The sequence below is a fragment of the Trachurus japonicus genome, chromosome 23 (assembly GCF_045865225.1).
Source record: "Trachurus japonicus isolate A0001 chromosome 23, Traja_1.0".
In the NCBI taxonomy this organism is placed as follows: Eukaryota; Metazoa; Chordata; class Actinopteri; order Carangiformes; family Carangidae; genus Trachurus; species Trachurus japonicus.
In genome coordinates, this window is record NC_140929.1 from 12,857,732 (window position 1) to 12,872,470 (window position 14,739).

General features: G+C 39.2%; 2 protein-coding genes across 2 annotated transcripts; both read left to right on the plus strand.

Annotated features, from left to right (window-relative positions):
- Positions 1-4,709: 4,709 nt before the first annotated feature.
- Positions 4,710-6,662, plus strand: LOC146962657 (uncharacterized). Its single transcript, XM_085769562.1, has 5 exons — positions 4,710-4,782; positions 4,883-4,946; positions 5,343-5,459; positions 5,636-5,798; positions 6,376-6,662. The coding sequence occupies exons 1-5, from the start codon at positions 4,763-4,765 to the stop codon at positions 6,645-6,647; spliced, it is 636 nt and encodes a 211-aa protein (XP_085625688.1). The 5' UTR covers positions 4,710-4,762; the 3' UTR covers positions 6,648-6,662.
- A 2,256-nt stretch (positions 6,663-8,918) lies between these two features.
- LOC146962658 (uncharacterized) lies at positions 8,919-11,833 on the plus strand. The gene is made up of 9 exons (XM_085769945.1): positions 8,919-8,922; positions 9,102-9,145; positions 9,314-9,388; positions 9,578-9,706; positions 10,279-10,371; positions 10,529-10,561; positions 10,910-10,981; positions 11,112-11,186; positions 11,288-11,833. Exons 1-9 carry the CDS (start codon positions 8,919-8,921, stop codon positions 11,831-11,833), a joined length of 1,071 nt encoding a protein of 356 aa, XP_085626071.1.
- The last annotated feature ends 2,906 nt before the right edge of the window (positions 11,834-14,739 follow it).

Consider the following 14,739-nt stretch of genomic DNA (forward strand, 5'->3'; position numbering starts at 1 on the left):
GCAAACAAACCCATCTATTCAGGCTGAGTGAGGGAGAAAGCGAGGGGACGCTGTCTCTGAGCCAACAAGCTTTTTTTTTCCTTTACACACACACACAAACTGCTTTTGTTGCTCTTGTCTTTAAGCTTATTTGCTTGTTATCCCAGTAAATATTTCATGTTTCTTTTGCTTTCTTTTCTCCCCCATCTTTCTGTGCCTCTGGTCTGTCTTCAGTTACCAGACACGAGGGACACAGTCGACTTTCATCCGTTATATTTTATTTCTCTTTTCTCGACTGACGCAAAGTAAAGTCACATTTGAATCAACAAGATAACGACAAACAACGGGGAAGAAAAGGCACAATAAAACTCAGCTCGCTAACTCCATCCGCTTTGATATGAACTGCTATATGTGTGTTTGTGTTTGTGTGTGTCCACCTTTGAGTTCTTATTCTAACACACAACACCAATATGTTATCTGTCAACAAGCCTCTAGCTGTTATATTAAATGAGATGTTTAGTTCTTAAACTGGATTGCACACAGTTCTCTAGTAAGACTTTTGTAAAAATAACTACTTCAGGTTTAAACTCAAGATCTGTTTAAACTCAAGATCTGTTGCAATATTTCAAATTAAACTTTGCTTGGTGAACCTAAGTTTATTTGTTCAAACTGAATTTCAATTTCAGTTTAATCAACAGGGACAAGTGTCTATCAAGAAAATTAAATGAATAAATGTATAAACACTTTGAATGGTGCCAGGAGTGTTACATTGTTGCTCGCTAGGTAAAAAAACTGCTATCGTAATTGTACTTGTGATGTTGCCGCATGTGTTGTGCACCTGTATTTCAGCCATGCATCCAAGCCTAAAGATGGGTTTAGATTGAATCTGTCATTTTAAACTAGTTTGATGCGACTGAATTTCAATCTAAACTATGATGTCTGGTTTAAAAATTAAACTTATCCAGTCGTAGTTTAAGCCAGGGCTGTAAATAATAGTTATTTTCACTATCTATTAGCGGCTGATTCATTTTCTACTGATTGATTAACCAAATAATAAACTAATTGTATCAAATCTTTTGCTTGACATGCACTATTTGGTCCTCACACTCATAAGACAGAGGAAACAACCTACAGGAAATTATCTCAATTCACCACTGATGCAGAGAATAGAGTCTCGGTTACAGAATGTTCCGTATGTGCAGTGTCAATTTCTTTATGTGCGTTCTTTGCATCTTGAATTGTGTTGTATAAATAGCTTTTAACACGACAAGCCCTTTCTCGGTCTCATTTGTGTGTTTTTTCTGATGTGTCAATGCAGAGAAGTGTAAATGTGCGGCTAAATCATTATGTGCGTCCGTGTTTTTGGTGAGATTAGTATCGTCCTTCCACAGTTCAGTGAAAACAGGTCAAGCAGACTGAAGAGATGAACACACCAAAGAGTACTCTCGTGTACTAGTGTGTGTATGTGTGTGTGTGTGTGTGTCTTATGGCTGTATGGGGAATAATATTTTAAGAGAGACCCTGTGGCCTCCTCTCTGTCACTTCCTTTTCTCAGCGCTAGCTTGGGTTGCTCTGTACTGCATCTGACCCTGACCTCTTGACCTCTCTGTGGAGAAGAGGGGGAGTCAGCCGAACATGAATAACACAACCGGGATCAATTACATCTCATATTATTATTATTATTATTAGCATTCCCTCCGTCCTCCTCTACCAATTTCCTCTGCCCATCTTCACTCTTTCCTCCATCCTCACCACATTTTGTTTTACATCTCCCTCTCACGTTATCCCTTTCCTTCTCCTTTTATTTCTTACTCCATTTGTTTTTTTGTATATATATATATATATATATATATCCCTTCTTCTTTCTCTGTCTCTCCTTACTTTTTTATCCCTTTCACTCACCCTCTTTTCTCTTTCTGTCTCTCTTTCAGGAATGTGCTGTTCAGAAGCAGCTGAGAGGAGGAATGTTGCTGTAACAAGCCCATACACAACCCCCAGGGAGGGAGGCTCCCTCTCTCTCTCGCTCACACACACACACACACACACACGCACACACGCACACACACACGCGCGCACACACACACACACACACACAGACACGCACACGCACACACGCACGCACGCACACACACACACTCCCCATGCTGTATGCTGTATGCGCTCTTCTTCTTGTCCACTTGCTTCAACTTCTGTCCTTGCATGTGTCTGTGGTAGAGGGAAGAGCGTGAAGTTAAATGATTGAGATCATAGCAGGATGAGTATACTGTATCTGTCTGGACACACACACACACACACACACACACACACACACACACAGAAAGAGAGAGAGAGAGAGAGAGAGAACGTGAGCCTGCCTGTTTCAGTAATGAAGCAGGGTGAAAATGTCTGCCCTCAGGATAGAGGACTGACTCAGTGGCATGTTGCACAACCCCGCTACACAGATACAGGGGGTTACTACAGTAATGAAAAGGAAAACCTGAATAAATGAGTGACACTAACATCCTATCGTGTCCTGGGGCATGTGGTCCCAGGGGGACAGTGTCCCCATCCACGAGGCATGAGGGGTCACAGTACTAGATGATGAAAACCCACTGCTGGGCCCTTTGCAGTCAGCAGAATTTAACCACCTGAGCACCTATGGCAAACTATGGAGCAATGTGTTACACAACACTGTCTCCTAATCAGGGAGTATCTTTAGGATTAATGGTGTTCATTCCTCCAGTCGTGCACCAAAGACTTGGAAAATGTATGTGGTTGTGGACTTATTAAGATACTTTGTGTTGTTCCTTTTAATTCTCTGGAGGTGGCTGATGGAAAAATACAGAAAGAGAGAAGAAGAAGAGGAAACTGGGAAGTGTTTCAGTCTGGAGGCCCAGAAAGTGTGAAAGCCATCTCTCTAATCTATTCCAGCAGTGGAAGAAGTATTAAGACAACATTTTAAAACAAAAAATACAATATTTCCATCCAAAACATAGAGAAGTATCGTGAAATGGAACTAACCAAGTAAAGCCCAAGTAGCAATGTACTTAAGAACAGTATTTATGTTGATGTACTTTCCACCGCGGACTGCAACGCAAGAGTATCCTCAGTTGGAAGCTCAGCCAAATGACTCTGAGCACTGTGGTGTCACAATCAACCGAGCAAAGTGACCACCTGGAATTATCAGGTAATTAATGCTGAAAAATATGATTCTGAATTAGAATTAGAAAACAAACACAAAAAGCCCAAACATAAATAATACACCTAGCTTTTTTTTTTTTCCAAAAACATAGGCTACAAGAGTAAAGTCGAAAGAGTTAGCTATGTGACCCACAGTCAATGAATCAAAGTGGACTGAGGATCAGGGTGGGTGATGTGGCACTGCTAGGCCTCCTTATGTATGAATGTCTGTGTATATATACCGGTATGTGTGTGTGTGTGTGTGTGTGTGTGTGTGTGTGTGTGTGTAGCAACACCCTCAGTATAACCCTTCCCTCAACAGATTCCAGCCAGCCTGTCTCTGTCTTTGCACACACACACACACACACACACACACACACACACACACACACACACACACACACACACACACTGGTGGTTGGACGCTCTGTCAGATTTAGACATGTAATTACTGTCCTGGCTTTTGAGAGCTGTGTGTGTGTGTGTGTGTGTGTGTGTGTACGCGTTTGTGTCCGCGTGAACCAGTCTATTTCAAACGCACTGTAACTGTTTTACACAGAGTAGGTTTATAGTAGTGACACCATGCTGCATTATGACACAACCCAACCTAACACAGTGTCTATGTAACCAAATCGACAAATTTCTCTGAACACAGAATAAAAAAATGTAATATTTAAAATAAAAATTTCAAATATCGTTTTTTTTTTTTAAGTCAGGACTTCATGGATGAGCACCATTGTTTTCAATTTAACAGCTACATTCAAGTCACTGTTGGGTAACTTATCCACTGGCGCCACCAAGTGGGAAACATTTGTAATTTGCCAGGGAAACAGCTCACAGCTGATCTATTAATGAAGAAAAGATCAGGTCGCGCTCTATAATAAGTGTCATGTGTCACATCAAACCACATTAACAGCACTTAGTTCCACTTATATGTCTGTTGTGGCTGCTATGTGATGACTTGATATAAATAAAGATATCGATGGCAAAGTGAGTTGTACCGGTACAGTAGTTTCAGATTTATTAAAAATATTTTGGTTGAGTGTCTCACTCACGAACAAGACCAGAAACCCCCTCTTACTCTGTTCTCCCACCCCCTCCTCTACAGTAACACGAAAACTGCACAATTCCCTGGACTTAACAATGCACTGTGTCCACATACACATCCACTTACATCACAGCTTTATTTATATATTGCCACATTTCTTCTTTATTTGTCTTAATTTATATTCAGTTGTTATTGTATTTTGCCTGTACTTATCTAATAAGTTCTCTTTCCTGTTTGCACAAATACATTAATTAAATTCCTTGTAACTACTTGGCAATAAGAGCTATTCTGATCCCTTCATATTTTTTTGATATGAAAGGGGGAAGGTCCTGCTCCATGATGTGTGATGGTTCCATCATTGGAACTGGAATGTTCAGTGTCAGTGTGTGACATCACACTGACACTGGAACCTTCACTACACATTCACACCTACAGTAAACCACCGGCTGGACAAGTCGTCTCTGCAACACCCTGTATTTATCTGCAAGTATCTGCATCTGATCCACCACGTATTTGAAGAGAAAGCTGACCTCAACCCAGAACTACATCAGCTCACTGCACTGTCTGACTGAAACCATGAACACCGTAAAACAACGGTAAAGAAATTCAGTAATGTGCAATGACTTCTTTGATTTGGAGTCATAATTGTTCAGTGTTACAGAAATATAAGTTGACCTTTCTGGACTTTGTCTCCAGGCGAAAGCTGAAACTCTTGGAGAAACGGCAGAAAAGAGAAAATGGAATTGATCCAAACAAAAATGTTTGTGCAAAAATACATTTATTTTACTCAGCCTGTATCTGTCATTCACTTGAAATACATTTGATTCTGTGCTGCTTCTTTATCCTCGGTCCTTTTCCTGCATCTTTGTACTATCTTTTAGTTTTATTCATTAGACTAGTTTGATCTTTTTCATTCCAAACAGTAACAGTTATTTCAATTTTGTGTTTCATGCTGCAAATATGTTTTGTATAGGCCTATGTTTTGTCAACAGGATTTGATTCCATTCAGCATTATCCACTTTCATTATAATGTCAGATATAACAGTGGAGGTGTCAGTTTATAGCACAACAAAGAAACATTTACATCAGTTGTTGAGCTCTGTTTGTTTTCAAATCTCTATTGTCATTCTAAACTACTTTTTTTTTTTGGTGGCAGGTTTGTGCAAGACACATTCATTACGCCCTTGCATCAGAACGATCCAAACCTGCCAGCATCACCCTGCCAGAAATTGGCAATGATAAAATGATGGCAACAGAAACAGGCAACATGGAGGTCAGTCTGTCTGTCTAAAATGTATACACAATGTATTTCTATTCTACATTTGATTACCGATAACACTGCGCTAATTATTACCAGTGGTGGTGGAACTGGGTTGAAGCAAAGAATTCAGAACAAATGTGCGCACTAAGTTGTTCCTCACTGCATGTAACTTCTCTATGAAATATCAGCATGTAGGTGGTGGTGAAGAGGTTGCCATCCACTTACCCCCATTGCCGGTCACAGCCGTGCCCCAGCTGCAGCTGAAGAAGTTAAACAAGCTCTCCTCGGCCTCCAGCCTGCATCCTCAGCAGGGCAGAGGTGATTTACAGCAGCTGACCACGACTCCTGCAGGTCAGAGGGGATTTATGGAGGGAGAGGGCGGGCATTTAAAGGGGTAGTTCAACATTTTGGCCCCCGACTGGTGCATGCATCAGCGGTTTTGCATGAATTTACCTTGAAAACAACTCTGTCTCGTAACGTTCCGTTATTATCTCACAGGTCACAACTTGTCCACGAGAGCATTTTGTAGTTGTTGGATTGTGTATTTGATGAGTTTGATGAGAGAAACCAAAAATCCCATTAGCCTCCGTAGCGTAGCTCTGAGCAGCTCGCGGCTCTGCTCCACTGTTCTAAAAATAGCTTGCACCGACAATTAAAGGTAACATACCTACTCCTAAAACTATATGGCAATGGGACAATTTGCCAAACATGTTGAACTATCCCTTTAATAACATTAGGAACCAATATAAAGAGGTACTTTACATTTATAGAAGATCTAAGATGAAGCGTTTATTGTATTTATCTTTTTGCAAGGTATTTTCTAGAAGCTACGCTGTCTTGTTTTTTTTATGATGTAATCACGGCTAAGGATGCACTCAAAAACAACAGTACATTTTACTGACCAAGCTTTCCTTCATTTTTTGTCCAGTTGCCAAACAAGGCTGTAGCAATATGGAAGGCAGTCAGCTGAAACGGGAAAGACCAATGCCTGCACGTCTGCTTCCGATTAAAATGAGCCGGTCCAGCTCCAGCAGCAGCGCCCTCGGGTGCCCCACAGAGCTCAACACCACCAGTAAACTGCCTGACATCAAGCTCACTGCAGCTAAGTGCTCCAGGACAGAGAGTGGGAATGTACACAAACGGCCACGTATACTGCCACCGATCTCCAGAAGGACAGAGGAGCTTGACAAGAATTGTTAGTTTCCCCCTGATTGCAAACATGCAGCAGACTGAAAGTCTCACAATGGACAAAACTCGGAAAATGAAGGAAATAAATTTTCAGGTAATCAACATTGACTTGTGCTGTGACAAATTAACTTTAAAAATGATATAAGATGATCAGAGCATCATATTTTTACTTTGTCACATCACATCAGTGAACAATACTGACTTGATACATTTAAAAGCCAAAGATTGAAGATGATGATTATGTTTCAGTTTAAAATTTTGTTGTTACTTGTTTGTTGCATTAACTAAATAAATGTTGTACTTTGAAATACAGAATGGTTGGCCTAGCTTTTAACTGATGCACCAACCAGTGCACAATCAACGGACCAGATTTGGGATAACCTACCAGAAAATGACTTTTAAATTTCAAAAATAAAACACAACAGACAACTGATCATAAATCATCATCACTTTAGCAACATTAGTTTCACCCGTTGGCACATACAAACATAAGTCAGTCAGAGGGTCAGGAAAATATTTTAGGATACAATTCTACAAGAACACAAACAAATGAAAGTAGATAGATTCTTTCCATCTAAATTATCTTGTCTAATTTATCTTTAAACCAGCTCAATGAAGCATTAAAACATATAAGAACCACACCCAGGCACACTCACTAAAATACATCCACCAGTAAAAAAAAAAGTGCCAGTGGGGTTAACTTCTCTAGCTCTTCCTGATGGCAGCAGCATCAAGTGGTGCAGGGGGTGGGAGGGGAGGGGTCCTCAGTGATGGGAGTGGCTTTCCTCATCACTGAGCGCCTGTACAGTTCACAGAGAGGATGTTGAGGAGTTTCAGTTATTTTGCTGGCTTGATTTATTATCCGGGAGAGTTTTGCTTAATGTTTGGCAGTGAGAAAAAAAATATATAACGGAGTAGCCTAACAGCAAATCAACTTTAGAAAGCCAAAGTAATCTGTTGTTTACGTTTTAATCTGATCCATATCATCAGGTTGTGTCAACCCAGTAGACACGCCCCTAATTATAACAATATCAAAGATCTATCTAAATAGATGTAGATCATATTTTAGGATGAGGAACTTTAGCGGTTATGAGTTGTGAAAAAATACACAGAATGGGTCATGATTGAAAATTACGTAGCGTTTTTGTTTTGTTTCGTTTTTATTGGGAGTCAGCCCCCAGCAGTTGTCGGTAGAAATGGACAGTATAATACTGTAGCCTATTGCACGCAGCTTCACCTACGCCCAGTCTGTGATAGCCTCTCGCGTCAGTCTGTGGTTACAACTGTGGGGAGATGCAAGACAAAAGCTACTGCTGAGACCACGCAAAATGGCTAATACGTGTATGTTGTGGACTGTAACATCGATTGTGATTACATACGCTGTAAGTATTCCATTAATTCCCGGATTTGCCGAGAGGAACTGGTATGGTAAAAGTAGCAACAGAGAAGTTTACAGCTGCGTAATACAGTTTATATGACCTTCTAGGTGTGCTGTACAGTGCTGGTCTTCTTATTAACAGCGACAAGGCACCTTGTGAACAGCCAGAGCTTTGAATGTGGGAAGAGTCCTGAGGTAAAACTACACTACACACTTTATTTCTTACTATTATTCTTGGTAACACTTAACAATAAGGGTCCCTTAATTAACGTTAATTAGTACATTATTAAGCATCAATCTATAAACTAATGTGTTAATTAATGCTGAGTAATGCATGCATAATGACAACTAATTACATTATTCAACTTTTAATGTATTAACTAACTTTGAGTAGTAAACATATTTATTCTTTAAATCATGTAAGCAACATAGCCTATAATAAAGACAACAAGTAATTAAAATTAACTGAATGCAGTTTTTTGCAGCTAGGATTCTGTGTGTTGATTTAAAAAGACAACATGGACAACCAGATGTGATGCCAGCAGCACACTTCTTCGTATAAAGCCTCTGCAGCAGGTTATCATTAGGGTGCACTGTTGCGGCCATCATTTCATTCTTATGATTTCTTAATAAATTGCAATTTAGCCCTAAATTCAACTTCACAGACCATTTGCGACTTACTGTTGTATGTGACACCTTTTGAGGACATTAGTATTTGAAAAGCACAGAAATGTAGCTGACAGGCTTTGGACAGTGTAATATTTTTTTTTTTTTTTTTTTTTTGTAGAACGATTGCATGAGAAAGCAAATAAGAATTTCAGTGTTTCTAAATGCATGGAGCTCCTAATTTGTTTTAAAAGAAATAAGTGACAGAATGTGTAACCAGAGAAATATGGTACACAAGTATGGGTGCTGTGCTTCAAATTTGGGGCTCAGAAGGAAACTTAACAGCTGTGAACAAGACAGAGACTTAATACCAAATCAACAGTTTTCAGAAGGGACATGACTATCCGAGAATCTGATTTTGACTGAAGCTTTTGGTACTGGCTTAGGTTTAACTCCAGTGTTGTGCTCTGTCCGTCTTTCAGCTCGAGGCCACAGTGCTCAGACGGGTCTCGATGGTGTATTCATGGTCAGGGTTCAGTCTGCCGATCTGTATCCTGCTACCGCTTGCAATTTTAAAAAAATCTACATGGGGCATATTGCTGGTATGTATTGGTGTCTGACATGTGCAAGATAAAAAGCAAACAAAAAAACCACAACATAATTCTAAAATCTCTCTCTTGTTGTCCCTCCATAGTCAGTGTTTGGGATCTGTGTCCTGTTTGTGTACATGGCTATAAATTTTGCGGATGTTTGGCAGAAGGAGAAGGAGGTGGGTAATACCAAACCTGCTTGTATGATTGATGATTGATGAAGTTTGATGGAAATTTGCTTAGATTTTTTGTCACATGCTGATGACTGAGCAACTCCATTAACAGGGGAAAGACTATGAAATGTGTATTTAAAAATGGTAGGAATGTTAATAAAAGCTGTCATTCAGTTCATCCATTTTCTTCCATAGGGATTAGTGGCGTTTGAGAGGCGCTACATGTCACTGAGACCTCTTAGTCATACACCAAGAGACACACAAATGCATTTGAACGTCAGAAACTGTAACGGTATAGGAAATGTGTACCGCTGGCAGACTGAGGTAAGGAACAATGTGAAAGGATGTCTTACTGTAAGGAATTGTGCTGATGTTAGGGGAGACTGGGGATGGTTTTAACAAGGAGATGGTTGTAACAGCATCACTTTCACCAATAACGGTTAACAGTTAACAGAGTTATGTGATCAATATCATGTGTACCCACTTACTCCCTGACATTGCAAGTTAATTTGCATGGCTGTGTCAATAAGTGTGTAGGTTTTACAGCCAAAAAAACATTTTTTTTAGGTCAGAAACTAATATTTTGGACCAAGCCTAAATTTTGACTAGTATGGATACCGTTGAAGTTTGAATTAGATAACTTGTATAAGATGAAAGAGCAGGTTCTTAGTTAAAAAATGAGTAATTTTATCGATGTTTACTTCAAACCACCATGCTGGTACAGCTGGTCAAACAATGGCTGACTCGGGTGGGGATGGTTGTAACACTTTTTATCTTTGTTGTTTTATTAAGTGTCATAAGTGTCACAATCTGTCCTGGAATTATACATCTACTATGAGCTGTCTCCCCTACTCATTGCCTGCAAATGTGCGTGTGTGTGTGTGTGTTTGGCCCAGTTTAAGTGTTGCGGACTCCAGTCCTATGGAGACTGGAGGTCTATCATCCCTGACTCTTGCTTATGTGAAGGAGTGGACGACAGCTCTGAATGTGTGAGTCTTTCAAACTCAAATAATCCCATTAAAGATGACAGGGCTTTAAGATAACTATAGCATAGGAGTTGATGTAAATTTCACAACACAGTAATATTGTGTATATTTTACAGTGTTTGCAACAGACACATAATTTTCACCTTTTTTTCTGCTCTAGGCTCAATATAGAAACAGCAGCGTTTATTACAAGGTAAGATGTTGGCTGAGAGTGCTACACACAAACACAAACCAAACTCAGAACATTTTTGGTTTGTTCAACTGAAAAATGTTATAATTTTTTTTTTTAAATATTCCTATTTTTGTTGATTGTTTTGTGAAAAAAAAAGTCATGTGTAATTCCATTCGTAAAATCATCTTGATGTAGAGGTCATCCTAGCTATTACACAAACAATTTCAATGCTAACAATCTCAATGGATGCCAATGTTCAGTAAGGTACAGTATGTAGTTGTTCTTAGCCTTGGATTAACATAGACAGTCATACTACATCCATAAAGTCTTGACCATTCACTATTAACACACGTGTGTGCATGTGTGTAGCCTTGTCTCCCTACAGTCCTGTCCCTTACAGTGAAAGGCAGCTACACATTTTGGGCCATCATGATAACATGGGTAAGAACTATTATGATTTGGCAGATCTTTTCACTCAGTTTAGTATTCATACATATTCGCAGGCTTATTATCACACAGTAATAGACGGATATCTTTGATCTCTCTTGTGTATCATTTCTGATGTGTTTAGCTCTTCATCGTCAGTGTACCGATTTCTCTCCTCGTGCTGTGCATTCTGGCTGTGATGTTGTCGCTGACTGTTATAGTAAGTTCCATGACAAAATGATGATGAAATTTAAAAGAAACAACACAAACGGTCAAATATGAATGGGAACCATCTGACACATGTTTTCCTTGTGTTCTCAGCTTTGTTATGAGTCTTATTCGTACAAGCTGAGTGAGTGGAAATACAGACTGAGTGGAGGAGAGAAACTGGTTCGAGTGGTGTTCCTCAGAAAGGACAATTGTGACCAAACAGATGAGGACAGCAGCAAAGACAGGGAAGTTGAGGAAAGTAAAAGTGATGAGGCTGTAGCCATAGAAACAGAGGACGGATCGAATGTGGCGCGAGAGGAACGAGATTCGGAGGAAGAGATTGACGACAACCCAATGGGAAGCATTCCTGTGTCGTTGCTGAAGAAGCTGCAAGAAGAACTGGACCCTCCCCCTGTCGAACATCAGGTTACATGTTTGAGTTTGTTGGATAGTAAAACTAGGAAATTCTACACAGTCATGATAGAGACGGATTCACCTCTGCTACCCACTGATGCTGTGTTGGCTGATGTGAACAAACCATCCAGAAACTGTCTTTGGAGGGAGGGAAACCATCTTTTTTGTGTTGAACATATTATTTGGCCAAGAGAGAATCAACCTCAAGCCCCACTTTCCACCACAATGTATGGACTTTTCTGAAATTTTGAAACTCGTGCAAGTTTTTTTCCGCAGGTTGGCATGGCAACCAGCCTGTAAACGCTTTATCAGGCAAGTGGATAGCAGTGATGTTTTTCTCCTTTACTGATATTAACAAAAAGTTACTATGGTATTTCACACAAATCTTATGTTGTCCGCCATGTTGTTGCACTACGTCACACTTAATTCGTATTTTAGTTTGTGCGAATCAGGGGATTTTAGTTTGAATTATGGAGTTTCCATCATCATTTTCCGATGCGATACTTCTAGATGCGCATCTAAACAGGCTGATGGAAACAAATCCAATTCTGATTCCGATTCTGTGTTTCGATTCCGGTTCCCTAACAATTCTCAATTCTGATTCTTTTAAGAGGCGGGATCAAAAAGGTTTGCATGGTCTAAATGAGGGTGCTTACCTGAGTTCTTTTTGGATGGAACAGTATCATCTATTTTAGTAAATGAATACCTACAGTATACCCTCAACCTGGACACCAGTGTACGCATCGGCATTACCAGACGAAGTGCAATGAAAATTGTTTAGGAACCGTTTAGGAGAATTGAAATTAAAACCTCTTAACAATTCTGATGGAATCAAAATATTAGAACGGGTTCCATTCAATTCTCAATGTCCAAAACAAATCATCGTATTGTTGGACTGTACTGCAGTGCCTAAAGTCTAATTCTGAAGCTGTTTATACAACGCTTTGCTGCATTTCACTTTTCACTCACTGTGAAATATAAAGGAATTGTATTTTAAGGATAACTTGCAGCACATACTATTTAGCGGCTCTTATAGACCTCTTCACATTTATTCTTGATCATCTGAAGCTTGTTGTTTGTTCTTGCTCAGCTGCACCTGTGACCGATATTTTTTGTGTGCCAAAAAACTTTTTTAAAGTAAAAAGGAAAGTAGGTGACATCAGGTAAATTGGGCCATCAGGTAAAATGAGCCAGTTAAGGTTTGAGCCTCCTAGCTTTTTAAGTTTTAACAGGCAATGGCTGTAAATGATTTCAAATTGTTGCTACAACTGTACTTGAAAAAAAAACAATTGATTTGAGTGATCTCTGGTTGCTGTTGTGGGTGGGACAATGCTTTATATCCAGCCTGCTGAGGAGAAGTGTGCGAAAAGTGGCCTGGCAAACAAATTTCACTTGATACTGATAAGGTTGATAACTCCGTAAAAAAACAGATCTACAATAAAAAATGTGATTTATAATACACATTGTGATTCCCCCCATTGGATAGAATGCAAAATTCTTGCTAAGCTTACTTATTTTTAATTTAAATGCATTTTTTGTGGGTGGCTCAATTTACCTTAATGCATCATGGTAAATTGAGCCATGCATTTCAGCTAAAATGGGCCACATACAAAACACAGTCTTACACTGAAGTTACACAGAAATTGAGGGTGCAAAACATGTTCAAAGTTAGATATATATCCAAGGTTGGTCAGTGCCACTCATGGTGCCATTAGCACTGTGGGGGAAAAAATGGCATCTATAATGCCACACACACACACATACACACACAGTAAAAGAGCCTATAACATGGTCAGTTAACAAAGAGCATAGCAACAACATGATCATGTAATTTTAAAATGCATTTTAAGATTAAAAAATGTCTTCAACCTCTTATGTATTTACTGTTAATGTTTAGTTTAGTGTTGTAGTTTAGTAGTAGTGTCAATTAATTATTAAAATTTAAATGATTTCTGCTAAAATTACTGTGTTGTTCTCTCTTGGCCCAATTTAACTGAACGGCTGGCCCATTTTACCTGAACCTTCATCGTACCTCGAGAGGGAATATCCCGATACTTTAACTCTCATAATTCCAAAATAATTATACTTTTTAATTTTTTTTTCACACAGAAACTTTTAAGAGACCTATGCCGATTTTTAAAAATATCAATGGATTTCATGCATAGCGTTTTTGATGGTCTTATTAATCATTTACCAAAAAGTGGCCCATTTTACCTGACTTCACCCTATAATAATTGAAAACACATATTCAACAACACACTGTGAGTACTGGTTGACTGTGAAATGTTTGATTATTTGTGATTCACAGTATTTGAATAATAAATATATAATATATGTTGTATTGAAATAGATATATAATTTATTTTTATTTTTTATCAAATATTAATTTGACTTTCAAGTTCCCCAGAAGATGTCTCTCTGTTACAATTCAATCCATAGTAAAATGTTCCCAATTGGACCACTGTGGTGGACCGACTGTCAGACTTTACTAAACCTAAGAATATTTGTCATGTAGGCATCCTCCTCAGTGTGTTGGATAATAACTAGACCATAGAAGTAGCCTTATGAGGATGCCCTTCCTGCTTCACCATGACAGGAAATGCTGGTGTATTTATAAGTCGTTGCCCAGCAATTGCTGCCTGGTTTCTCGTCATCCCACTTGAGAGTTTATTTAATGTAAGCGGAGCAGAACATCTGGTTTACTGCAGTTAATACAAACAGCACTAAATCATCCTGTGTGTGTGTATTTGGGGAGGGGGGGTTCAAGCAGTCGGATCCTTTAGAATGTCTATAGCTAATCTATTTTTATACGACTCAAATAACAATGTGAACAGAAGAATTATCACTGCAAGTCATTATTTTGATCCCCCTTTGCTGTAATGGTTCACTCACTGTTATCAGCTTTACACCCACAGCAGGCAGCTGTTTTGAGTGTAAAGTCCTCAGGTCCACTGTACACTTTACTACTGGATTAGAGCAATTAGCAGCTAAAGAACCAGAGATTTACTCCATCGCTTGGGAAAGCCCAAAAAACAGCTAGCGCAAAGAAAGATAACATAAGCTTTAAATTCTTCAGTTAGCCACAACACTTACATAGAGTGTTTGGCTGGATTTGTCAGTCACTCTGCTCTGCTCTGAGCCGTTAGAAA

Coding starts and splice junctions, on each gene's coding strand:
- LOC146962657 (XM_085769562.1), top strand. CDS start 4,763: ATGAACACCGTAAAACAACG. Junction 5,460..5,635: donor CAGAAACAGGCAACATGGAG/GTCAGTCTGTCT, acceptor ATGAAATATCAG/CATGTAGGTGGTGGTGAAGA. Junction 5,799..6,375: donor GCTGACCACGACTCCTGCAG/GTCAGAGGGGAT, acceptor TTTTTTGTCCAG/TTGCCAAACAAGGCTGTAGC.
- LOC146962658 (XM_085769945.1), top strand. Junction 9,707..10,278: donor TGTACCGCTGGCAGACTGAG/GTAAGGAACAAT, acceptor TGTTTGGCCCAG/TTTAAGTGTTGCGGACTCCA. Junction 11,187..11,287: donor TGTTGTCGCTGACTGTTATA/GTAAGTTCCATG, acceptor TTGTGTTCTCAG/CTTTGTTATGAGTCTTATTC.